The sequence below is a fragment of the Scyliorhinus torazame genome, chromosome 3 (assembly GCF_047496885.1).
Source record: "Scyliorhinus torazame isolate Kashiwa2021f chromosome 3, sScyTor2.1, whole genome shotgun sequence".
Classification (NCBI taxonomy): Eukaryota; Metazoa; Chordata; class Chondrichthyes; order Carcharhiniformes; family Scyliorhinidae; genus Scyliorhinus; species Scyliorhinus torazame.
In genome coordinates, this window is record NC_092709.1 from 334,982,941 (window position 1) to 335,007,758 (window position 24,818).

The 24,818-nt window shown below is 49.8% G+C and overlaps 1 protein-coding gene across 1 annotated transcript in view; it reads left to right on the forward strand.

Moving 5' to 3' along the window:
• The window catches only part of LOC140409300 (dedicator of cytokinesis protein 2-like), a 1,572,852-nt gene that overhangs the window by 310,894 nt on the left and 1,237,140 nt on the right, over window positions 1-24,818 (forward strand). Inside the window, exons 11-12 of the mRNA XM_072497681.1 lie at window positions 15,798-15,873; window positions 21,490-21,569. Coding sequence (XP_072353782.1) covers window positions 15,798-15,873; window positions 21,490-21,569 — 156 coding nt within the window. The remainder of the gene's footprint in view (window positions 1-15,797; window positions 15,874-21,489; window positions 21,570-24,818) is intronic.

Sequence of the window (24,818 nt, forward strand, 5' to 3'; positions counted from 1 at the left end):
CAACGTCAAATCCGTGCTCCTGACCTCTATACTCTCATTCTCCCATACCCTAAAACTACAATCCAGGTTCCCATGCCCCTGCTGCATTAGTTTAAACCGTTGGGGTTGGGGATTTGATACTTACTGGCTGGTGCAGCTCTCAGATGTTGAAAGCTGAACACAGAAAATTGCATGGATCTGGTTTGATGCCTTTGGTACACAGATAGAGATCTGCTCCATCGATGGAAGCTTAAAGAGCTGAAAGAAAGTAAGTTCCCCATAGAGCCATGCTAGAGGAAATTAGACACTGTCAGAGAGTGATGAGGGCTATGTGGAGGAACATAATTATAGACGTATATAGATGGGCACCAGTCCAGCAGAGCAGTTCTAGTATCCGTGAACTCATATCATAATCATTATAATAATATTCTTTATTATTGTCACAAGTATGCTTACATTAACACTGCAATGAAGTTACTGTGAAAAGCCCCTAGTCACCACACTACGGCGCCTGTTTGGGTACACTGAAGGAGAATTCAGAATGTCCAATTCACCTAACAAGCACTTCTTCCAGGCATTATGTTTACCCAGACAAATATGAATCCCTTAAAACTACCTTTGGTTTCCTAACACTGCCATTCTCAAAGAGCTTCAGCCCACTGGAAGCAAAGTCGTGAGACCGGCCAGTCCAACAGAAAGAAACCCTCCGATCCTCCCACTTCACCAACTGTCTGAATGAACATGGTTCAGTCCTGGATGTGACTAACAGCAGCAATAACAGCTAAATCCAACCCCTGTCATCACTTGTGAACTCGCTGGTGGGGCAGCAGAGGTTTTGATTGAGTGAATCCCTTCCCACAAACAGAGCAGATAAATGGTCTCTCCAAGTGTGGACTCTCTGGTGTGCCCACAGGTCAGACGAGTTTCTATAGAGTCATAGAGTCATAGATGTTTACAGCATGGATACAGGCCCTTCGGCCCAGCTTGTCCATGCCGCCTAGTTTCTATCACTAAGCTAGTCCCGCTTGCCCGCATTTGGCCCATATCCCTCTTTCCCCACCTTGCCCATTACAGCACAGATAAAGGCCCTTCAGTCCACCGTGTCAGTGCCAGCCATCAAGCACCTATCTATCCACTGCTTTATTCATTAATCAACTGTGGCTTTAATATATATGGTCCATAGAAAGCACAGCAGCCACACACCAAGACCACCTCAGTGGCAAACGTATTGTTCAGTGAGAAGCTCTAGCTCTTCTTAGCTCCATTCTTAAGAGCTTATATATGGTCCACTCATATCTGGTGATCAATATTGGAAGAATTAGTTAGTGAAGTCCTATAATTTCTTGTTTATTTCCCCCTTGCTGCCCTCCATGGGCCTGTGGGAGGCCCCACTATAGTTGTAAACTAATTCTGTACTGTTTACGGACACAACTACGTGAAGTGAGCTGAAAGGAATATTGACATTATGGTCAAATTCTTGGAAGAAAGTACAACACAAAGCAAACAGTGCGCACGGCATGTGGGTGCGGTAACATCGCGGTTATATTATTGGCTAATACTCCATAGGCGTGGATGAGTAAATCAGAGACATGGGACTGGATTTAGTGCTCCCCTGCTGATAGGGAGAACATGCTAAATCCAATGGGTGACCTCATAGAATCATAGAATTTACAGTGCAGAAGGAGGCCATTCGGCCCATTGAGTCTGCACCGGCTCTTGCAAAGAGCACCCTACTTAAGCCCACACCTCCAGCCTATCCCCATAACCCAATAACCCCACTTAACCTTTGGACACTAAGGGGCAATTTATCATGGCCAATCCACCTAACCTGCACATCTTTGGACTGTGGGAGGAAACCGGAGCACCCGGAGGAAACCCACGCAGACACAGGTAGAACGTGCAGACTCCGCACAGACAGTGACCCAAGCCGGGATTCGAACCTGGGACCCTGGAGCTGTGAGGCAACAGTGGTAACCACTGTGCTACCGTGCCACCCTGTCCATTTGTAGCCCAAATTGGCAATTTATGCCCATTTAAGAGCCTCTTCTCACTACGTCCAGTATTTAGCCAGCTATGGGAGAGGCCCAAGCACCAGAGTACCCTCCCAGCAAAGTGTTACCCATGCAGATTTCTATTCCCCTACATATGTCCTCAAACCCTGGCCCTCGCCCCTCACATAAATACCCCTCATTGACCCTCAAACCTATGCAAAGTTCCAACCCATCACAGCTTGCTTCCTCGTTTCCTCTTCTACATTGCCTGGCCAGATGAAACATGTTCTCACCTCTGGCCTGCTTAGCCCCTCAAGAATTTTACATGTTTCAGTGAGATCACCTCTAATTTTTCTTAACTCCAGGGACTATTGGCCTTGTCTACTCAAGGAGATGGCAAGTGGAGAGGACATCAAAGGAAAGCTTGCACACAATTATTGACATTGGGGCTGTTAAGTCCCACCTACGGTGCACAGTAATGTTGGATTGCTGAGCAAAGACCGCTTGGGGTCTTGGGTGAACTGCGAGAGACAGAAAAAGAGAAAGAGAGATGGAAGGGACATATAGGGAGAGTAGGTACACAGAAATATTGGAATGAAATGCCAAGCTGTAAAAGAGATTACTCAGCCCTACGCAAATGCATCAAGCCAGGAAACTCTTGAGCTGTCTTGTTGAAGCACTAAATAAAAATAAGCTTGCAGAAGGACTGTTGGAAGAATAAAAGGACTAATCATGATGTATGTTATTCAGTGAGTTACATAGCAATTGTTCTCATATTACAGTAGACTAAAAGGATGAGGAAGCCTTAAGAATTTAAGTGATGCAGGGGCCGATATTGATAGTAGAGTGGAGGCTACCTGAACCCTTTAGATTACAAGATGCACTGCAATAACTCACCCAGGCTCCAAAGACAGCACCACCTTCCAAGCCAATGACCACTACTATCTAGAAGGACGTGAGCAGTAAATGCAACCACCAACAGGTTCCCCTGCCAATCGGCACACCTTCCTGACTTGGAAATATATCGCCTTTCCATCACTGTCGCTGAGTTAAAATCCTGGAAAGCCTTCACTAACAGCATTGTGGGTGTAGTGACGCCACAGGGACTGCAGCAGTTAAAGAAGGCTGCTCACCACCACCTTCTCAAGGGCAATTAGGGATGGGCAATAAATGCTGGCCTCACCAGCGAAGCCCACATCCCATAAATGGATCTAAAAAAAAGACTAACGGACTTCCGGGTCGCGGCGATGCGGAGCTAAGCCGCGCGAGTCGGCAGCTCCCGCAGAAATGGACTTTTGGGCCCGCTAACGGAGCCCCAACGGACCTGTAAAAAAAAAAAAACCCGTGGGGAAGAACGGAGGAAGCCCCCTACAGCCCTGCATGGACCGGACCCGCAGTGAAACGGCAAGAAAAGCGGCCCTGGAGCAGCGGGAGAAGAAAGAAGAAAAAAACAAAATGGCGGCGCCCACAGACAGAGAGGAGATGAAAGAGTTCATCAAGTGCTGCTTCGAGGAGCTGCGTAAGGAGATGGTGGCGCCTATACTTGGGGGGGCATACAAAATGATCAGGGGGTTGGATAGGGTGGACAGTGAGAGCCTTCTCCCGCGGATGGATATGGCTGGCACGAGGGGACATAACTTTAAACTGAGGGGTAATAGATATAGGACAGAGGTCAGAGGTAGGTTCTTTACGCAAAGAGTAGTGAGGCTGTGGAATGCCCTACCTGCTACAGTAGTGAACTCGCCAACATTGAGGGCATTTAAAAGTTTATTGGATAAACATATGGATGATAATGGCATAGTGTAGGTTAGATGGCTTTTGATTCGGTGCAACATCGTGGGCCGAAGGGCCTGTACTGCGCTGTATTGTTCTATGTTCTATGTTCTATACTGGAAATGGTGGAAAAACTTGGAGCAACCCAGAAAGCCCAAGAGGTGAAGATTCAGGAGATCCAGGAAAAAGTGAGTGAGAACGGCGACGAGCTCGTGGGCCTGGCGGAGAGAGTGGAGCGGCACGAGGCGTTGCACAGGACGTGGGCGGGAAGACTCGAAGACCTGGAGAACAGATCAAGGAGAAACAACTTGAGGATCCTGGGTCTCCCAGAAGGAATGGAGGGGGCCGATGCCGCGGCATATGTGGGCACAATGATCGGGACGCTGATGGGTGCGGAGGCCCCCCCGGGATTGCTAGAGCTGGATGGGACGCACCGAGTGCTAGCGAGGAAGCCCAATGCAAAAGAGCCGCCAAGGGCGATGGTGGTGAGATTTCACCGGTTTACGGACAGAGAGAGGGTCCTGAAATGGGCCAAGAAGGAACGGAGCAGCAAGTGGGACAATGCGGAGATCAGAATATACCCGGACTGGAGCGCGGAGGTCGCTAAGCGGAGAGCGGGTTTCAACCGGGCCAAAGCGGTGCTGCACCGGAAAGGGGTGAAATTTGGAATGCTGCAGCCAGCGCGACTGTGGGTTACACATAATGGCCAACACCACTACTTCAAAACGCCCGAAGAGGCGTGGACCTTTATATTAGCTGAAAAATTGGACTCTAATTGAGGGTTTGCGTGGGAGGGGGGTGTTTGAGGGGTGAAGTATGATGTTTGTTGTACACAGGGGGTCAACCACGTGCAGGAAAGGATATATGGGCTGGGGGAGAGGGACAAGGCCATGACAGGAGCAGTGCCATGGGGGGCGGGGCAGGCTTTGGGAAGCACGGGGTTTTTCCCGCGCGCGGCAAAAAAAAAAAATAAAAAGGGCAGGAAGGGGACAAAGGAATGTACATTGATTGGAAGAGTCCCACACGGGGGGGTTAAAGGGATGGAGGGGGAAGCCGGGGTCAGCAGGTGTCAGCTGACTTACGGGAGGGATATGGGGGAGCAAAAAAGCTAGACGGGGATCTAGCGGGAGGGGGGGAAGGGGGGGAGAGGAGGGAGGTGGGGAAGGGGGGGGGGGGGAAGGGTTGCTGCTGCACTGGCCGAAAGAGAACGGGACGCAGAAGAGGTGGCTGGGACGGGGGTCCCCCAGCTGGGGGACTGGAGAGTGAGGGAGACGCGGACAAGGGACTGGCCCAGAAAAGGAGATGGATAGTCGGCGGCGGGGGGGGGGGGGGGGTGAGATTCCCTCCAATCCGGCTGATGACGTGGAACGTGAGGGGCCTGAATGGGCCGTTGAAGCGGGCTCGAGTGTTCGCGCACTTGAAGGGACTGAAGGCAGATGTGGCAATGCTCCAAGAGACACACCTGAAGGTGGCGGACCAGGTCAGGTTAAGAAAGGGATGGGTAGGACAGGTATTTCACTCGGGATTGGACGCAAAAAATAGAGGGGTGGCAATTCTGGTGGGAAAGCATGTGTCATTTGAGGCCAAGACTATCGTAGCGGATAATGGAGGGAGATATGTGATGGTGAGCGGTAGGTTGCAAGGGACGTGGGTGGTGTTGGTAAATGTATACGCCCCGAACTGGGATGATGCTGGATTCATGAAGCGCATGTTAGGGCGCATTCCGGACCTGGAGATAGGAGGACTAATAATGGGAGGGGACTTCAATACGGTGCTGGACCCAGCACTGGACCGCTCCAGATCAAGGACGGGAAGGAGGCCGGCGGCGGCCAAGGTACTTAGGGGGTTTAGGGATCAGATGGGGGGAGTGGACCCATGGAGGTTTGCAAGACCGCAGGCCAGGGAATTTTATTTTTTCTCCCACGTGCATAAGGCTTACTCCCGGATAGATTTCTTTGTTCTGGGCAGGGCGCTCATCCCGAGAGTGGGGGGGACGGAGTATTCGGCCAATGCCGTTTCGGACCATGCCCCGCACTGGGTGGAACTGGAGCTGGGAGAGGAGAGGGACCAACGCCCGCTGTGGCGGCTGGATGTGGGACTGCTGGCCGATGAGGTGTTGTGTGGGAAGGTGAGGGGGTGTATTGAAAGGTACTTGGAGGCCAACGACAACGGGGAGGTGTGAGTGGGGGTGGTATGGGAGGCATTGAAGGTGGTGATCAGGGGAGAGCTGATCTCCATCAGGGCTCATAGGGAGAAGACAGAGGGCATGGAAAGTGAGAGGTTAGTGGGGGAGATCTTGCGGGTGGACAGGAGATATGCAGAGGCCCCGGAGGAAAGATTACTTGGGGAAAGGCGACGGCTCCAGACGGAGTTTGACCTGTTGACCACGGGCAAGGCGAAGGCACAGTGGAGGAAGGCGCAAGGGGCGACTTACGAGTACGGGGAAAAGGCTAGTTGGATGCTGGCGCACCAGCTCCGTAAGAGGGCGGCAGCGAGGGAAATAGGGGGAATCAAAGATGGAAGGGGAGCCACGGTACGAAGTGCAACAAAAATAAATAAGGTATTTAAGGACTTTTATGAAGAGCTGTACAGATCCCAGCCCCCAGTGGGGGAAGGGGCGATGAGGCGATTCCTGGACCAGCTGGGGTTCCCGAGGGTGGAGGAGCAGGAGGCGGTTGGTTTGGGGGCACCAATTGGGCTGGAGGAGTTGAGTAAGGGTTTGGGGAGCATGCAGGCGGGGAAGGCCCCGGGGCCGGACGGGTTCCCGGTGGAATTCTACAGAAAATATGTGGACCTGCTGGCCCCGCTACTAGTGAGGACCTTCAACGAGGCAAGAGAGGAGGTAACCCTGCCCCAGACAATGTCGGAGGCGACAATCTCCCTGATCCTAAAGCGAGACAAGGATCCACTGCAATGTGGATCGTACAGGCCGATTTCGCTCCTCAATGTGGATGCTAAGCTATTGGCGAAGGTACTGGCCACTAGGATTGAGGACTGTGTCCCGGGGGTGATTCACAAGCACCAAACGGGATTTGTAAAGGGCAGGCAGTTAAATACCAATGTGCGGTGGCTCTTAAACGTGATAACGATGACATTGGAGGAGGGAGAGGCGGAGATAGTGGCAGCTATGGACGCGGAAAAAGCCTTTGACCGAGTAGAGTGGGAGTGCCTCTGGGAGGTATTGCGCAGGTTTGAGTTCGGGGGAGGGTTTATTAGATGGGTTAAGCTCCTTTACAGCGCCCCGGTGGCGAGCGTAGTGACAAACCGGCGGAGGTCAGAGTACTTTCGGCTGTACCGAGGGACGAGACAGGGGTGCCCCCTGTCCCCCCTGTTGTTTGCATTGGTGATCGAACACTTGGCCATATCACTTAGGGAGTCTCAGAAATGGAGGGGGATAGTCCGCGGGGGAGAGGAGCATCGGGTATCGCTATATGCGGATGACCTGCTGCTATACGTGGCGGACCCAATGGAGGGGATGGTGGAGGTCATGCAGACTCTGAAGGAGTTTGGAGAGTTTTCGGGCTACAAGCTTAATGTAGAGAAGAGTGAGCTTTTTGTATTACAGGCAGGGGACCAAGAAAGAGGGATAGGGGACCTGCCGCTGAGGAGGGCGGAGAGGAGTTTTCGGTATCTGGGGATCCAGATAGCCAGAGGTTGGGGGCCCTACATAAATTGAATTTGACGAGGGTGGTGGAGCAAATGGAGGAGGATTTTAAAAGATGGGACATGCTCCCGCTCTCGTTGGCGGGTAGGGTGCAGTCAGTCAAAACGGTGGTCCTTCCGAGGTTTTTGTTCGTGTTTCAGTGCCTCCCCATCGTGATCACCAACGGCTTTTTCAAGAGAGTAGGTAGGAGTATTATGGGGTATGTGTGGGCAAATAAGACCCCGAGGGTTAGGAGAGGGTTCTTGGAACGCAGCAGGGACCGAGGAGGGTTAACCTAGAGAGTTACTACTAGGCAGCAAATGTGGCGATGATCCGTAAGTGGGTTATGGAGGGAGAGGGGGCGGCATGGAAGAGGATGGAGATGGCGTCCTGCAAAGGAACGAGCCTGGGGGCGTTGGTAACGGCACCGCTGCCGCTCTCGCCGACAAAATACACCACAAGCTCGGTGGTGGCGGCAACATTAAAGATCTGGGGCCAGTGGAGAAGACACAGGGGTGCAATGGGAGCATCGGTGTGGTCCCCGATCAGGGGTAACCACCGGTTTGTCCCGGGGAAGATGGACGGGGGGTTCCAAGGCTGGCATCGGGCGGGGATAAGAAGAATGGGGGACCTGTTCATTGACGGGACATTTGCGAGCCTAGGGGCACTGGAGGAGAAATTTGAGTTACCCCTGGGAAATGCATTTAGATATATGCAGTTGAGGGCTTTTGTGAGGCGACAGGTGAGGGAATTTCCGTTGCTCCCGGCACAAGAAGTTCAAGATAGGGTGATCTCGGGGGTATGGGTCGGGGAGGGCAAGGTATCGGAAATATACCAAGAGATGAAAGAAGAGGGGGAAGCGCTAGTAGAAGAACTGAAAGGTAAATGGGAGGAGGAGCTGGGGGAGGAGATTGAGGAAGGGCTATGGGCCGACGCCCTGGGTAGGGTTAATACCTCTTCCTCGTGTGCCAGGCTCAGTCTGATACAATTTAAGGTGGTTCACAGAGCGCATTTGACGAGGGCGAGGTTGAGTAGGTTCTTTGGGGTAGAGGACAGATGTGAAAGATGTTCAGGGAGCCCGGCGAACCATGTCCATATGTTTTGGTCATGCCCGGCATTGGAAGGGTTCTGGAGAGGAGTGGCGGGAGTAATATACCAGGTGGTGAAAGTCCGGGTCAAGCCAAGCTGGGGGCTAGCAATATTTGGAGTAGTGGACGAGCCGGGAGTGCAGGAGGCGAAAGAGGCCGGCATTCTGGCCTTTGCGTCCCTAGTAGCCCGGCGAAGGGTCTTGCTATTGTGGAAGGAGGCGAAGCCCCCTAGCCTGGAGGCCTGGATTAATGACATGGCGGGGTTCATAAAATTGGAGAGAATTAAGTTTGCTTTGAGAGGGTCTGCACAGGGGTTTTACAGGCGGTGGCAACCGTTCCTAGATTATCTCGCGGAGCGTTAGAAGAAGGTCGATCAGCAGCAGCAGCAACCCTGGGGGGGGGGGGGGGGGAACGAGAGACTGTCTGGGGGGATGGACGAGCGGGAGATAGCATGGAGGGTGGGGTGAAACGGTACGCGCGGCCAAGAGCCAGTGTATAAAGCTATGTAAATATACCATCTTGCCATGTATATATCTTGCTCAGGGAGAATTTGCGTTATTTTGTTACGGGGGTGGGGGTTATTGTTTGTAAGGGGAAAAAATTGTGTTGTTAAAAAACCTTAATAAAAATATTTTTTAAAAAAAAAGACTAACATCTCAATTTTAAAATTCTTCTCCTTTCATTCGCATCCTTCATGCCTGCATCCCTCTCCATCACCTCTAACTCCTCCACCCATTACAATTTCTGTAAGCTCCACCAGCCCTACAACCCTCCAAGATCCCTGTACTCCTGGGATTCTGGTCTCTCGTCCACTCCTTCCCTTCCATTATCTTCACAGCCGGACATCAGCAGTCCTCATGCTCTGGAATTCCCGACCCAAACTTTGCTGTTCTCTCTCCCTTTAATATGCTGTATAAAACCTATCCCTGTGACCCAGCTTTTGGTCAATTCTCCTCCTTTAGCATGGTGCCAAGTCTTGTTGGCACTCCTCTGAAGTGCCTTGGAACATCCAACTGCATCAAAAATGCTCTGAATATGCATAGAGGGTTGTCGGAGATTACTATCTTTCTGCTATGCTGCCTAATTATGTTGCAGCTTGGTATCAGCGAAATCGAGAATCAAATTTAAATGAAAAATCAGCCGCAACTATTTTATACTTCTGTTCTCAAGAATGGGACATTGATCATAAAACAGCTACCACTTGAACTGTTACGAGGATTCAGACTTGAACAGAATAAATAATGATGCTGGCAAAGGTATAGGATGAAAAACATTCTTCAACTAACTTGATTGAAGTATGTTTCTAAATCCAAAGGGTATGAATAGCACACTGATAGCTGATGGACAAGTGAATAAAACCCGAGGGTCTATCAATGAAAAACAAAGCTTGCAAACTGATTTCTTTCAGTTCAATTGTCTCCTCATTTTACAAATACCTCACATAATCTGAATTCTCCTAATTCAGTTCACGTTTTCCATAAAATTCTTACATGTAGAAGGAGGCCATTCAACCTATTGAGTCTGCACTGACCCTCCGAAAGCACCCACTCCCCTGCCCCATCCCCGTAACTTGACCTGCACATCCATGGACACTGAGGGGCAATTTACCATGGCCAATCCACCTAACCTGTACATCTTTGGACTGTCGGAGGAATCAACAGCACCCGGAGAAACGCACGCAGACACGGGAAAAACATGCAAACCCCCCACAGACAGTCACCCAAGGCTGGAATTGAACCCAGATCCCTGGCACTGTGAGGCAGCAGTGCTAACCACTGTGCCGCCATGCTGCCCTGAAAGATTCAATCAGGAGTTCATTTTCCTCCAGTGTTAGAATGAGCTCCTGTCTGTTTTTTGGGGTGTCAGCCATGGCTTAATGAGTCGCATGCTTGCCTTCTGAATTAGAACCTTGTGGGTCCAGATCCCACACCTGAGTCTTGAGAATATAACCTAGGACTGGCACCCAGTGAAACATTGAAAAAGGTGGCATATTTCCGATGGGATATGCAACCCAGATTCCGTCTGCCATTTCAAAGTAATTGTAGCACAATTTCGAAGAAAAAGGAGTGAATTTCCCACATGGTCAGTACTAGTCCCTCATCCAATATGACTAAAAAGGGAGACAGTGCTTTAGTAGTATTGTCATTGGACTAGAATCTGGGGACCCAGGTTCAAATCCCACCATGGAAGACGGTGATATTTGAATTGAATAAAAATCTCAAATGAAAAGGAATTATGACCATGTCGATTGTCACAAAATCCATTTGGTTCACTAATGTCCTTTAGGGCTGGTTTAGCTCAGTGGGCTAGTCAGCCGGGTTGTGATGCAGAACAAGGCCAGTAGCGCAGGTTCAATCCCGTACCAGCTTACCCGAACAGGCGCCGGAATGTGGCGACTGAGGGCTTTTCACAGTAACTTCATACTTGTGACAATAAAGGATAATTATAATTATTATTAGGGAAGGAAATCTGTCGTCCTTACCTGGTCTGGCCTACATGTGACTCCAGACCCACAGCAATGTGGTTGACTCAATATGCTCTCTCAAGGGCAATTAGGGTTACGCAATAAATACTGGCCCAACCAGCAATGCCAACAAATGATCTGGCCATTCTCATATTGCTGTTTGTGCACCCATCCTGTGTGCAAATTGGCTGCTGGATTTCCTACATGACAACAGCCGACAAATACTTCAGAGGCTATCAGTGCTTTGAGCTGAGTTTGAGAATGACGCTGTAAAAATAAAAGGGGTAGGGCGGTTTGGATGGCAGGATGGCTGCTAGCTGTGTACTCCGGCAGTGACCAGTGGTGGGACCGCAGCCAGTCCGTGAAGCAGAGAATCTGATGGAGGCCAGACTTCAGGTGAACCTGGGGTATGCGGGGTCTGGCTTCAGCGAGGGGAATCTGGGCGCCGGTTTTGAGAGGCTGTGAGTCGGTTCAGGAACATGGGGGGTTGGGGGGGGTATGATCTTTGGGGGGGTGAGAGTGATTCTGATGGGCATATGGCCAATGGCTGCCACTTTCCTGACACTGGCCCATGCGGCTAAAACCACCAGACTATTTACTTGGCATAGACCTCCCTCAGCTGCAGACCAATTGGTTTTGGGGGGTGGGGGGGATGAGGCAATTAAACAGTCATTACTTCACCACATAATTGCCTCCATAGGTCGAAGGGTGGGCAGGCTATCTGATGTTTCCTCACGCCTACCCTCCCTCTCCCACCGCATGTAAAATGGAAGACAGGGTGGGTGGGTATCAGTGGGTAGGTCACTGTATTCAATCAGCCTCCCTGGCACATTGAAACCCACCAGCGTGGGACTGTAAAATTCTATTCAAAGTATTTTATCTTCCATTACTCAATGCCCTGTCCATTGGCCAGATTGTGTCATGGGACTCAATCTGCATCGGGCTTTGAGTTAACATGGGCTGTGACTCAACCAAGAGGCTCACCTGCTGCAGTTTATCAGCGCTGTGACGGACAAGCAATCTCCCATTACGCCCTAAATCACCAAAATTAATCAATGGGGACCATTGCAGCATAGGAATGATAGTTGTATTCAAAACGAAGATCCATTTGGCTTTCTTCCTGTTGTGGCTCCTCAAGAAATTTGGGGCTTTTGGTATCGTGGAAGCAGACCAAATTTAATTATAAGACTCGCAAGCTCCAAGCAAGGCTAGGCCCTGGGTTGAAATTTAATTTCTTCACTATCACCTCCAGCGCTCCCTCAGTCCTGCACCGAAATATCAGTATGGAAAGAAGTTTTGCTGTGGAATTTGAACCTATAACCTTCTAACTCATAGGCAAGTGAGCTACCAAACTGAGCTGGGCAGATGGATGAGCGCAGACTAATTTCTGTTACAGTATTCAATTTGATATCAATTTAAATTTTGCATTAATTTTTAAAATTCATTTTGAATTAATTTAGATTCACGCACTGGTGCTTTAGTGTGCGATCTAATCTAGCTTCTCCATTATATCTGTAACCCTCCACTGTTCATTTTATATTCCCGCTGCTTATTCCCATCCCCTAGTCTAATCATGTTGCTCTTATTCACATCAGATTTATCAGCCCTGCTCCATCCAGATTGCTCTATTCTTTAACTTTGATTATCAGCCCAGAGTTGCATAAAGCAGAAGTGCCGAGGCAGGGAAAATCTGCATGCTGCGCAGGTAGCAATCTCAATGCTACACAGGGGAGGAAACAAAACTCTGAAAGCTCTGTATCCAGACGAGAGAAAAATTGCAGAAATGGATGGCAATCAGTCAGCATTTTGGGCAGCCCCTTCAAGGAGCTAGCACAGGCAGGCTGGGCTGCGTGGCTCCCCTTCTCTGCTGCATCCTCCCATGATTGATCTGTAGAGAGAGGCCAATAACATTTTAGCTGGGCCCTTTATGTCCTGAACAATGTAGTGGACTGGCAGTAAATGTTCAAATCACATAATGTCGCTGCATGTTTACCTTGTGACTTTGACAGAGAAAGCATATCTTAAGGTCCTCGAAGTGGGAAGGCAACTCTTGTTTGTTTGTTCCATTGCGGTTTTCAAGCCTTTCCTTTAACAATGCCACACAAAACTGGCGATGAGGAGGTCGGAACCACGCTGGCTGACTCCCCAGAGAATAAAAACAAAATATCGAAAAATCCCCGATCCGTGGGCAGCCATCCTAAAAGGAATAGGAAGCTAAATTCATCACTGCTCCGACGCTGGCGACGGAAGGGTGCCAAATATCCATACCATCGAAGGAAGTGTAAATCTAGATTTTGGAGAAAACAACATCGAAAAGAAGCTCGCCCCGTGCTCTTCCCCAAAAGATCTGGAACAGTAGGGGGACCCTCAATAATCATTTAGAGTTGGAGGTGTTCCAAACTCAGAAGGAAACAGGCTGAGCTCAGGGGTACCTTGTTTGACAAAAGAAGCAAGGTAGTGCTAAAAAGTTCATAGCACACCATGCTTAAGCAAGCCCTTTCCATAATAAAAATGGTGGGAATCTATATCCGAACTTTCCTGAGTATAATGTGGGGAGGGGGGGGGGGGGGAACATTCAACTTCCAACCAAGTTTGGTGCAGCAGAAAAACCAGGCTCGAAAACCTATGATGAGATTGTGGAGATATTGCTGGGCCACTTCTCACCTAAACCTTTGGCCATCGCCGAGAGATTCTTGTATCTATAAGCGTAACCAACAAGAAGGTGAATCAATCACATAATTCGCAGCGACTTTGAAGAAATTAGCTGAACACTGTGAATTTGGAGATGGCTTGAATGACATCATTAGAGACAGACTAGTGTGTGGGTTAAGAAGTGAAACTATCTAAACAAGGCTGTTAACAGAATGCAACTTAAACCTAAAGAAGGCTGTAGAAATCGCAATCTCTATGAAATTACCAGCTAAGGCAGCCCAACCATTACGTTTGAGCACCAGAATGCATAAAATGTCGACGTCGACCCGAATACAGATATTGGTTCAAAATTGTCTTTGATGTGCAGAAGCTGGACATGCAGCAAACTGTTTAATGTGACCTTGTTTCAACCAGGAACAGACATGAATGCACAACACCAAGCAAGACACCCAAAGGTATCAACCAGCTAACCTGTCAGTAACAGTTCAAGACCACCATCTTCCCAAGGACAATTAATGATGGACAGTAAATGCTGGCCTAGCCAGCGACACCCACATCCCCCAAATGAGTAAAAGAAAAATACACAGTGGGGTGAGGACTAGGAGGAATTTATGAACCAGGAAAATAATATTAAATTTAATACTTAAGGGGCCAATAAACATCCGTAAAGGACAGGGTGATGGACTGGGAGGACTTTATATTGTATGAAGCCTGGAGCTGTGTTTCCCACATTTTCACCTCACCTCAATGTAAGCTCCATGTTCATGTGGATGCCCCCACTGACCACAGGTAAGTGGGGGGATAATAGAGATACAGCAGTGCACATTCCCAAGTTGCTTCATCCCTCCACTCTAATCAGCTGAAAATTTGAGAAAGTCATAGAGCTAATCTAAAAGTCTTTTTCAGTGTGCTACAAGCTGCAAGGCTTCTGGGCTGCAATGTGGCACAGTGGTTTGCACTGCTGCCTCAGAGCACCACAGACCGGGTTCAATTCCGACGCTGGGTGACTGTCTGTGCGGAGTTTGCACATTCTCCCTGTGTCTGCGTGGGTTTCCTCCGGATGCTCCGGTTTCCTCCAGTCCAAAGATGTGCAGGTTAGGTGGGTTTGCAGGGGATAGGGCGGGGGAGTAGGCCGAGGTTTGTTTTTCCGAATGGAGGTCTGTAACTAGTGGTGTTCTGCAGGGATCAGTACTAGGACCTCTGCTCTTTGTAATATATATAAATGACTTGGAAGAAAACGTAGCGGGTCTGATTAGCACGTTTGTGGATGATACTAAGATTTCAGGAGTTGCAGATAGTGATGAAGATTATCAGAGAATACAGCAGGTTAGGCTACAAAATTGGACAGTGAATTGGCAGATGGAATTTAACCGGGGCAAATGCGAGTGATGCATTTTGGTCGATCCAATTCAGGTGGGAACTATAAAATAAATGGCAGAACCATCAGGAGTATAGAGGCACAGAGAGATCTGGGCGTGCAGGTCCACAGATCCTTAAAATTGGCCACACAGGTGGAAACGGTGGTAAAGAAAGCATTTGGCATGCTTGCCTTCATAGGATGGGGTATCGAGTATAAAAGCTCGAAAGTTATATAGAACGTTGGTTAGGCCACATTTGGAATATTGTGTCCAATTTTTGTTACCACACTACCAGAAGGACGTGGAGACTTTGGAGAGAGTACAGAAAAGGTTTACCAGGAAGCTGTCTGGTATGGAGGGTATTAGCTATGAAGAGAGATTGAATAAACTGGGATTGTTCTCCCTCGACAGACGGAGGCTGAGGGGAGACCTGATAGAAGCTTATAACATTTTGAGGGATATTGATAGGGTGAACAGTTGGCGGCTTTTTCCCAGGGCGGAAATGACAATTACAAGGGATCACAAGTTCAAGCACCCATCTATTCTAATCCCATTTTCCAGCACTTGGTCCATAGCCCCTTGTATGTTGTGGCGTTTCAAGTGCTTATCTAAATACTTCTTAAATATTGTGAGGGTTCCTGCCTCCACCACCCTTTCAGGCAGTGGGATCCAGATTCCCACCACCTTCTGGGTGAAATTTGTTTTCCTCAAGTCCGCTCTGGATCTGAGCTGTTTTTTTCCTATTGGGAAGGGTCAGGGAGGGAAAGGGTGGCTGGGGGATGGGATAATGCTGGAGAGAGGAATATTAATGGAGCTCGCTCTAATTCAAATTGTACTTTATTTTTGCAGCAATGGACATAACCGACATTTTGAAGGGAAAAGCAGACAGTGATGAGGACAAACACCATTTTATTCCCTTTCAGCAGTAAGTGATAACTTAAGTTTGACGTAATGTTTGGCATAGCATCCTCTGTGGTGAAGAGCCAGATAACAATTAGAGCTTTGCTGCTTGATCTTTCTTTACAGAATTGCCAGGCCACATTTTGGAAATCAAATATGAAAATCAACAGATAATTACAGATGAGACAAACCATTTTTGGCCAATGTTAGATTCTCTGCCGGGAAGGACTTCACAAGCTTTCCGTTGCAGCAAAATATTTGTTTCCTAAATAATTGCTTGCACAATGACACAATATCGGGAGAGATTCGGAAAACACAAATCTTGCAGGCAAGATCATGAGTTCTGATTTTCAACGCCTCTCGCCGGCAGAGTACGCCTCAGAGTCGGGGAACGTCATTCTGATACATGAGCGAGCAGTCACTCTGAGACTACCTCCTCCCTCCCTGAATATTCATCGGGCGACGCCATGATGTTACATTGGTGCCTTTTACACCAGCTTTACATAAACGTGAACCTGGCTGCCTCACCTCTAATGGGGATTTCAGAGGTGAGCGCTCAGACAGTCATCGCCCTCCACGGTGTTGAATGCTCAGAGTGCACTAGAGGATGCGGAGGACACAGATAAGTTTAACGTGGGGCTAGAAGTGCGTATCACAAACACGGAGCAGTGATCACTTGCAGGCCTTCAGGCATGATCCATTGGTCACGCTGCACTGGAAAAGCAGCTCGCCGTGGCGCAGCTTGGCCGAAGAAAGCTGGGATATTCCGCTCCCGGGATCTACCCCGCTCGCAACGGCTAGCAAGGTCCAACGCGACCTCTATAGACGTTGCGATGTGAATCCTGCCCACAATGGGCGGATCACGTTTTGACAAATCTGCATTAGAGTGAGGCAGTAAGCCTCATGCTAATGTGTAGATTCCTGGGGCTTTGGGATTCAATCGCTGAGTCACGATCAATTACACAAGACAAGAGTAGGATGTAATCGAGGCTTTATTACACTGAGATGTGTGGCCTCCTACAGCAGCTGACGAAATGGCTGCTGTACTGGGAGCACACATATTTATACTCCGCCTACTGGGCGGAGCCAGCAGGCAGGGATCTACCCCGTACCTGTAGTACAGGGGCCTTACCGTAAAGCACCTATATCAACATCCTATATGTACAATATATACATCAGTGGTGACTACTACATTCACCCCCTGTTAAAAAAATGAGTCCGGCGGGGGTGGTGGAGAACTATATACAGAAAGTTGTGTTTGAAAAGTACAGATAATATTACAAATTCAGGCGGTCCGGTGCCTTGATCTGTCGTTGAGAGCGCCGCAGTGCTGGTGGCGACTCCGGCGGCGGCTTGGTCTTCGGTGACTCCGGGAGCGTGTCGAAGTCCTCTTCATCCCCGGGTGTGAGCAAGGGGAGGAGGGAATGTCCCAGAGCGGGGGTGCGGTGGGGTGCGCCGCAGGGTTGGGGGGGGGGGGTGGCGCCGGGTCGGAGGGGGGGGTTATGTGTGGAACCAGCTTGTGCCAGATCCCTGAGGGAGACTGGGTCTTGGCGGCCGTCGGGGTACGCTACGTAGGCGCACTGCAGGTTGGCGTGAAGTAGCTGTACCCTCTCAATCAACGAGTCCACCTTGTGGAATCGAACGTGTCTACAGAGGAGAACGGGTCCTGGAGCTGCCAAATCCCGGATGTAGACATCCTAGGGAAGGCTAAGAGACATTCATGGGGGCTTTCATTAGTAGCGGTGCACAGGAGCGACCAAATGGAGCGAAGTGCATCGGGGAGGACCCCCTGCCAGCGGGTGGCCGGGAGATTTCTGGACAGTAGGGGCAGCTGGACGGCCCTCCAGACCGTCCCATTCTCCCTCTCCACCTGCCCATTTCCCTTGGGGTTGTAGCTGGTTGTCTTGCTCGAGGCAATGCCCCTGTTGAGCAGGTACTGGCGCAGCTCATCGCTCATGAATGAGGATCCCCGGTCGCTGTGGACGTAGGCGGGGAAGCTGAACAGAGCAAAGTTGGTGTTGAGGGCTTTGATGACGGTGGCAGACATCATGTCGGGGCATGGGACAGCAAAGGAGAATCGGAATATTCATCGACCACATTGAGAAAGTACATGTTGCGGTCGGTGGAGGGGAGGGGCCCTTTGAAGTCCACGTTGAGGCGTTCAAAGGGGTGGGGGGCCTTCACCAGGCGCGCACGATTTGGCTGGTAGAAGTGTGGTTTACGCTCCGCGCAGACCTGGCAGTCTCTGGTGATCGTCCTCACTTCCTCGATGGAGTAGGGCAGGTTGCGGGCCTTGATGAAATAATAAAAATGTGTGACCCCTGGGTGACAGAGGTTGTCGTGCAGGGTCTGGAGTCGGTCCACTTGTGCGCTGTGCATCGGGGGGCTCATTGAGCTTACCGAGGCGATACAAAATCTCGTAATTGTAGGTGGAGAGCTCGATCCTCCACCTCAAGATTTTATCGTTTTTGATCTTGCCCCGCTGTGTGTTCTTACACATCAAGGCAACCGACCATTGGTCAATGAGGAGGGTGAATCTCCTGCCGGCCAGGCAATGCCTCCAGTGCCACATAGCTTCAACGATGGCTTGGGCCTCTTTTTCGACGGAGGAGTGCCGAATTTCGGAGGCATGGAGGGTGCGGGAAAAGAATGCCACGGGCCTGCCTGCCTGGTTGAGGGTGGCGGCCAGAGCGACGTCTGATGCATCGCTCTCGACTTGGAAGGGGAGCGTCTCGTCGACCGCGTGCATCGTGGCCTTGATACCGTTTATAAATATGGACTGGGATGAGATGAGCCCGGATGCCAGGGCCATGGGCTTCGCACATTTGGCAGGCATCCCTCAATGTCCAGATCTTTTGTGACCACACAATGCGCATAATGAGGCATGCCTGTTTCCGGGAAGCGGCCATGGCAATTGCATCTTGGAGAACTCGCAGATCCCAGACATTTTTGAGGGAGAGCAGCAGCTGAAGGAATAGCTCCTCAGGGATAAGGGTGCTCACTCAGAAGATTGTTAACGACGCCAATGCAGAAGCCACAAACACTTGTGGTGACTCGCTACAATGTGGCTCTTGCATCAATGCGCATGCTAGTCAAGCAGGCATTAGATGCAGTTACAGTGCCTGGACTGTTCTGTGGGCACCCTCCGGTACAGTGCCTAGAGGGTGCTCGGCATAATTGCGGTCTGCTGTGCTCTCCACTAGTTGGCGCTGCAGAGGGGAGATCAGCTGGACCCTGAAGAGATGGGGGAGTGACACATCTCCTCGGGTAAGGAGGAGGTTGAGGAGGGTGATGAGGGGCAGTCCAGGAGGAGGAGGGAGGACCTTGGGTGATGGCCAGGGCCCGCATGGAACGAAAAAGTAGGGACGTCCTCATAACGTCTCGGTTTGGGAACAAGCAGGACTAGGGAGTGAAGAGCTCTCCCACCATGGAGTCTGACATCGTAACAGTAATGTGGTGTCACGATGTCAAACCTACCACTAACAGTAATGTGGTGTCAGTGGTAGGTTTACGTGATAGTGCTCAAGATCATGGGCAGGGTGCTAACACCATTGATCGAATTCTTCAGGAGAAGGATGATGACTTGAGGGCTGAATGATGCTCCTCTCATCTCAGTGATGTGTCTGACTGCTGGGTGACAGAGAGCTGAACGCATCCTGCCAATGACTGGCTTTTCCTGAGGTTCAGGGATGCTGGATGACCTCTCATTTGCTTCTGCCCCCTCCAAGGTCATGGGTTCTGGTATTTTCCTCCATCTCGCATCCAAGGTGAGCAGCCTCTCTACACTTTCAGCCCCCTCATCACTGGAGAAGAGTGGCAGAAATGAGAGGCCTAAACTTTGATGCTGGGGGCAGGGGATGAGTTGCCGAGTGTGCACGGGAGTTTGCAGAGATGGTGCCATGAATTATCAGGTGTAGGATCTGCTGGTGAACGAAATGATGATTAATAAATGTCCACCAGGTGCCTACAGTTTTGTACTCTTCATCATCCTCCCACCAGGTCTAGGTGTACCCCCGGGATCCCCAGCTGAGACAGCCTTCAAGTCCAACACCATTTGAGGCCTTTTAATTACCAATTAATGCCCAATTAAGGGCCATGTCCCATTGTCACTAGTATTAACTGGTGTGTTTGTTTACAGTCTCCAAGGTAGGGTGGGAGCCCCTCATTCAAAGGCATTGAGTGCCTAATGGAGATACCTGACATTGGAATGGGAGGACCTACTGAAAGCCCCTCCTCCTGCCCTTGCTGCCGATTCCCCTTCCTCCTTCACTGTGACCTTCGGCCCATGACCTCCTACCTCTCAGGGTCTCCCTTTGGCCCCCAGGTGCTGGGTGGGTGCTGGAAGCAGCATTGCCTACCTGATGTCACTGCTGAGCACAGAAGAACTTCTGGTCTCTGATTGGTGGGCAGGTCTTGGTTGGGTGGGACCTGTTCCCTCAGGGTCCTTGATCCCCAAGGGTGGCCGACCGGTAGCCTGTTAAGTGTCTGAGTGGTACAAGATGCAGTGGGCCTTCTCAAAAAGAGGCAATGCCGCGGGTGTCAGCGAACTTCCAGCCGGTGGTCGCCACACACACGCCCCCCACCTCCACAAGATTCTGTCCAAAGATATGTTGATTATTAATTTTATAACTGAGATTGGTAGATTTCTGTTCACCCCAGGCATTCAGGGATATGGGGCATAGGTAGTGTAGCACCATCGATCACACACGAGGCGAGACGGAGAGAACTTCAATCGAGGCTTTATTAAGCAGACTTGTTCCCCAGCCGCTCAGTTACAGAATGCAGCTGCTGGGAGAAACCGGGTTCTTATACCCCGCCTTTCTGGGTGGAGCCTAGTAGGCGGCAGATCCAATCAGGACGCAGCATCTGTCCTCCAATAGCTCCTCGGCATCATGGTGTACCGTATTAGCCCTAATACATACCACCACAGGTAGGTATATGGAGCCCCATTGAGGACCAGCCCATGATCTCATTGAATGGTGGAACAGGTTTGTGATGCATCGTTGGCAGTGCAGCACTCCATCACTCCTGCACAGTGAGGAACAGTCTGGATTATGTTTCTCCCGCGTGTGGATTGAACTCAGAACCTTCTGAAACAAGGGAAGAGTGTTACCCACGGAGCCACGACAGGTTACCTGCGGTACCAGATTACCTCCCGGGGGCACGAGGGGCGGGGGAGGACAATTCCGATGGAAATGTGGCCCAATATTTTTCCCAATATTGTCAAAATGAAGGGGTAGAGGGGGTTAAGATACAGATCGGCCATGTCGTGATAGGAAATGGTACATGCTTGAACGGCCTCCTCCTGTAGTGTGCTTCCCTGCAGTGCAGCGTACACCTGCTCCTTTCTATGCCGATGGTTAAAATTCAATCCACTCTCCCCTACGCAACCACTGAAGAGCCAACATGCACAAATGCGAAGAACAATTTCACGGCTGAGTGACCTGCTGCCCTCCCAGGTGGCAGGAAAGCCTTGACAATCCTCCCCGTGATGTGGGTAGCTTTGGCTTTATTTCGAGGGTAACGAGTTTGGTCAGTTCTGGCATTATACTGCTCAAGCGACTGCCAACAAGCAATAATATTCCATAAGTATCTCCCATAGTTAATTATTTTTGAAACATTTTTTCTTCTCTCCCTGCAGAGTCGCGGCCGAAAATGATTTCCTCCACACTTTAATCCATAAAGTCGTGGCTGCCAAAGATATAAACCACAAAGGACAAGGTAAAATGTTCCCATCCAAGTTGCTTTAGCATAGCAAAGCCATTGTCTTTTGCAAATCCAGTTTTATTAATATTTATCGAAACACAGGCTACATTTAGGCAGCCGAATTTGGCCTTGTCGAGGAGCTGATCAAATGTAACTGCAAGTACAAAATCCATCGCTGCCCGAACAGCGCACCGTGGCTGACAGAGCGCTGGCGCTGGTGAGCCTTGTGCGCGCGAAACTGACCTGGGGCAAGACATGCCATTTTGTACGGTGCAGGCCCATTTGCCACCTCCTGATCGAAGATAAGTTCGGCTGCTCAAGGGCTCCAACTCCAGCTGAGGTGCTTTAGCCATTTCTTTGCAAGATTACGTTATTTAAATTTCAAGGGGATCCTGACGAGGAGGACATAGCAACCCGCTTGTAGAATCATAGAATTTACAGTGCAGAAGGAGGCCATTTGAGTCTGCACCAGCCCTTGGAAAGAGCATCCCACTTAAGCTCAGATTCCCAACCTACCCCATAACCCAGTAACCGAACCTAACCATTTTGGACACAACAGGGCAGTTTAGCATGGCCAATCCACCTAACCTGCACATCTTTGGACTGCGCGAGGAAACCGGAGCACCCGGAGGAAACCCATGCAGACACGGGGAGAACGTGCAAACTCCACACAGTCACCCAAGGCTGGAATTGAGTTCGGGTCCCTGGAGCTGTGAGGCAGCAGTGCTAACCGCTGTGCCACCCCATTCGCTGGTGGTGGGATTCTATCCTCTCGTCAATTTTCAATGGATTATCCTATTGAAGCCACCCCACGCCGCCGAGAATCCCGCTGGCCAGGTTCAGCTGCCAGCGGGATAAGTGAATCGCAATGACTGGAGAATCATGACCATTAGAACTCCAGCCTTGCTCAATGATAGGGCCAACTTAACACTCAAAGAATCTTTAGTCCTTAGGTAAAATGGAAGAGCCTTTCAGGAGGTTAAACACCAAACACACTGCCACTCATCAATCTGTAACACTCTCTCTTGGCTTACCATCAGCCCAAATTTGCCCAAAGCCATTTCAATTATTTTTCAGCCCATTAGTGTCAAATGAGAGAACACATTGTGCTGCAGACTCATGTCGTTGCCCAATCTCATTCCACACAGGTTATTTATTTGCAGTAATGAGGCAAGAGACCTCCATTCTTTTTTGCTCTGAGAATATAAAAAGGACATTCAGCCCATTTAGTGCATCCTATCTGAAATGCAGCATTTCACAAACATTTGCCCAGTTTTTAACCTTCTGAGGCAACACTTGCCAGCAGTATTGATGGCGGGAAACACAAAAAAAGGGGATTTTCAAACCCCTGCTCCCCCTGAAAAAGCAGATGGTTCTGAATTAGACGAAGGGTTAAGGTGTTAAAAACCTAAAATCTGATCCTCCCCACCCCCACACCACCCACGAATCCACTTCCAACCCTCCCATTTCCAATTTTAACAGAGGAGGAGTAGTAGGGGTGGAGACAGCTTAGACAGCACCTTCCAAACCCACGACTAGAAGGACAAGAGCAGCAGATACCTGGGAACCCCACCACCTGGAGGTTCCCCTCCAAGTCACTCACCACCCTGGGGCTGTTTAGCACAGGGCTAAATCGCTGGCTTTGAAAGCAGACCAAGGCAGGCCAGCAGCATGGTTCAATTCCCGTATCAGCCTCCCCAAACAGGTGCCGGAATGTGGCGACGAGGGGCTTTTCACAGTAACTTCATTTGAAGCCTACTTGTGACAATAAGCGATTTTCATTTCATTTTTCATTTTTCACCCTGACTTGGAAATATATCGCCGTTCCTTCACTGTCGCTGGGGCAAAATCCTGGAACTCCCTCCCTAACAGCACTGTGGATGTACCTACACCTCAGGGACTGCAGCGGTTAAAGCTCACCACTACCTTCTGGAGGACAACACATGCCATAAATGAATTTTTACAAAAGCTTGATTTGTGCATGACCAAGGAGGAAATTTAGGCACTTTTAATATTCTAATGAGGCTGTTGTGGGCCCTGAGAAATGTCAACTAAAGCGAGGTTTCCATTTACCTACAGAATCCAGTGTGCTAGCCAGACCAACTCGCATTAACTAGACATCAGTGCCCCCATCCTTCAAATCTTCCGAACTCTCTCTCCCCTTGCACCCCCACCTTCATCAAAGTTTCCCCATGAGGCCTCTGATCACACTCCAAGCCCAAAAGTTTTCACCAGGCTTTCTGGCCTCTCTGCAAAAGGCTTCTGCCTCCCACCTGTAACCTCTGACATTTCCCCCTCAAAGCCTCTGATCCCCACCACTGGGAGGCCTTCTCCCACCCTACCCCATCTTTTTGAGACCTCCGACCCCTTCGACCTCCATTTTCCTCTTAACTCTGATCCTGCCATATGAACCTTCCCAGAGGCATCCAAATTCAATCTCCCAGAAACTTTCCCTTTTGCCCCCCTGCCCCAGAGACTTTCAACTCCCCCCCCCCCCCCCCCCACCCACCCACACACACTCATACCGTTGAACTGCAACATCACTGTCCCCATTGTGGGCCCAACCTCTGGAATCATTCGTATCCCTCACCCCGGCCTAGGATCAGATGCCCTCCTGCCTCAGTTAGATATACCAGAACCTGTAGCCCCCTCTGGCCTGCCACCCGCTCAGTTGTCAATTAGAAGACCCCGTTGCAATATTTGAAGAAGAAGGGAGGCCTCCTTATGTCCTAAGCAACATTTAGCCCTCAAACAATACCTAAAGGCAGATTCACTAGTTATTTATCACATTGCTGTTTCTGGAATCTTGCCGTGCAGAAATTAGCCATTTCAATTCTTACATTATAAGTGGCTACACTTCAAAAATTACTTCATTGGTTGAAAACACAGAAGAAGGTAAATTAAACACTAAGTATGCATTTCTTTTCTTGTGTCATGGGATGCGAGGCCTTGAGCTGAGTGATTTGCCACACCGTTTCGGAGTCAATTACGTTGCTGTGGGTCTGGAGTCACATGTAGGCCAGACACAGGCATTCATGATTCAGGTTTTTATTGCAATCAGTGTTTGATTTATATTACAAACATACATATGTACATATGAATTATGTTCATATGTATAATTTGTATAATAATTGAAATATGAATCAGCCCCTCAAGCCTGCCACTCCATTCTTTGGCTGATCCAATTGCAACTTCAACCCCACACACATGCCTAACCTCTATAAGCTTTCAGCAGCTGTCATGGTGGAACTAGAACACATATGT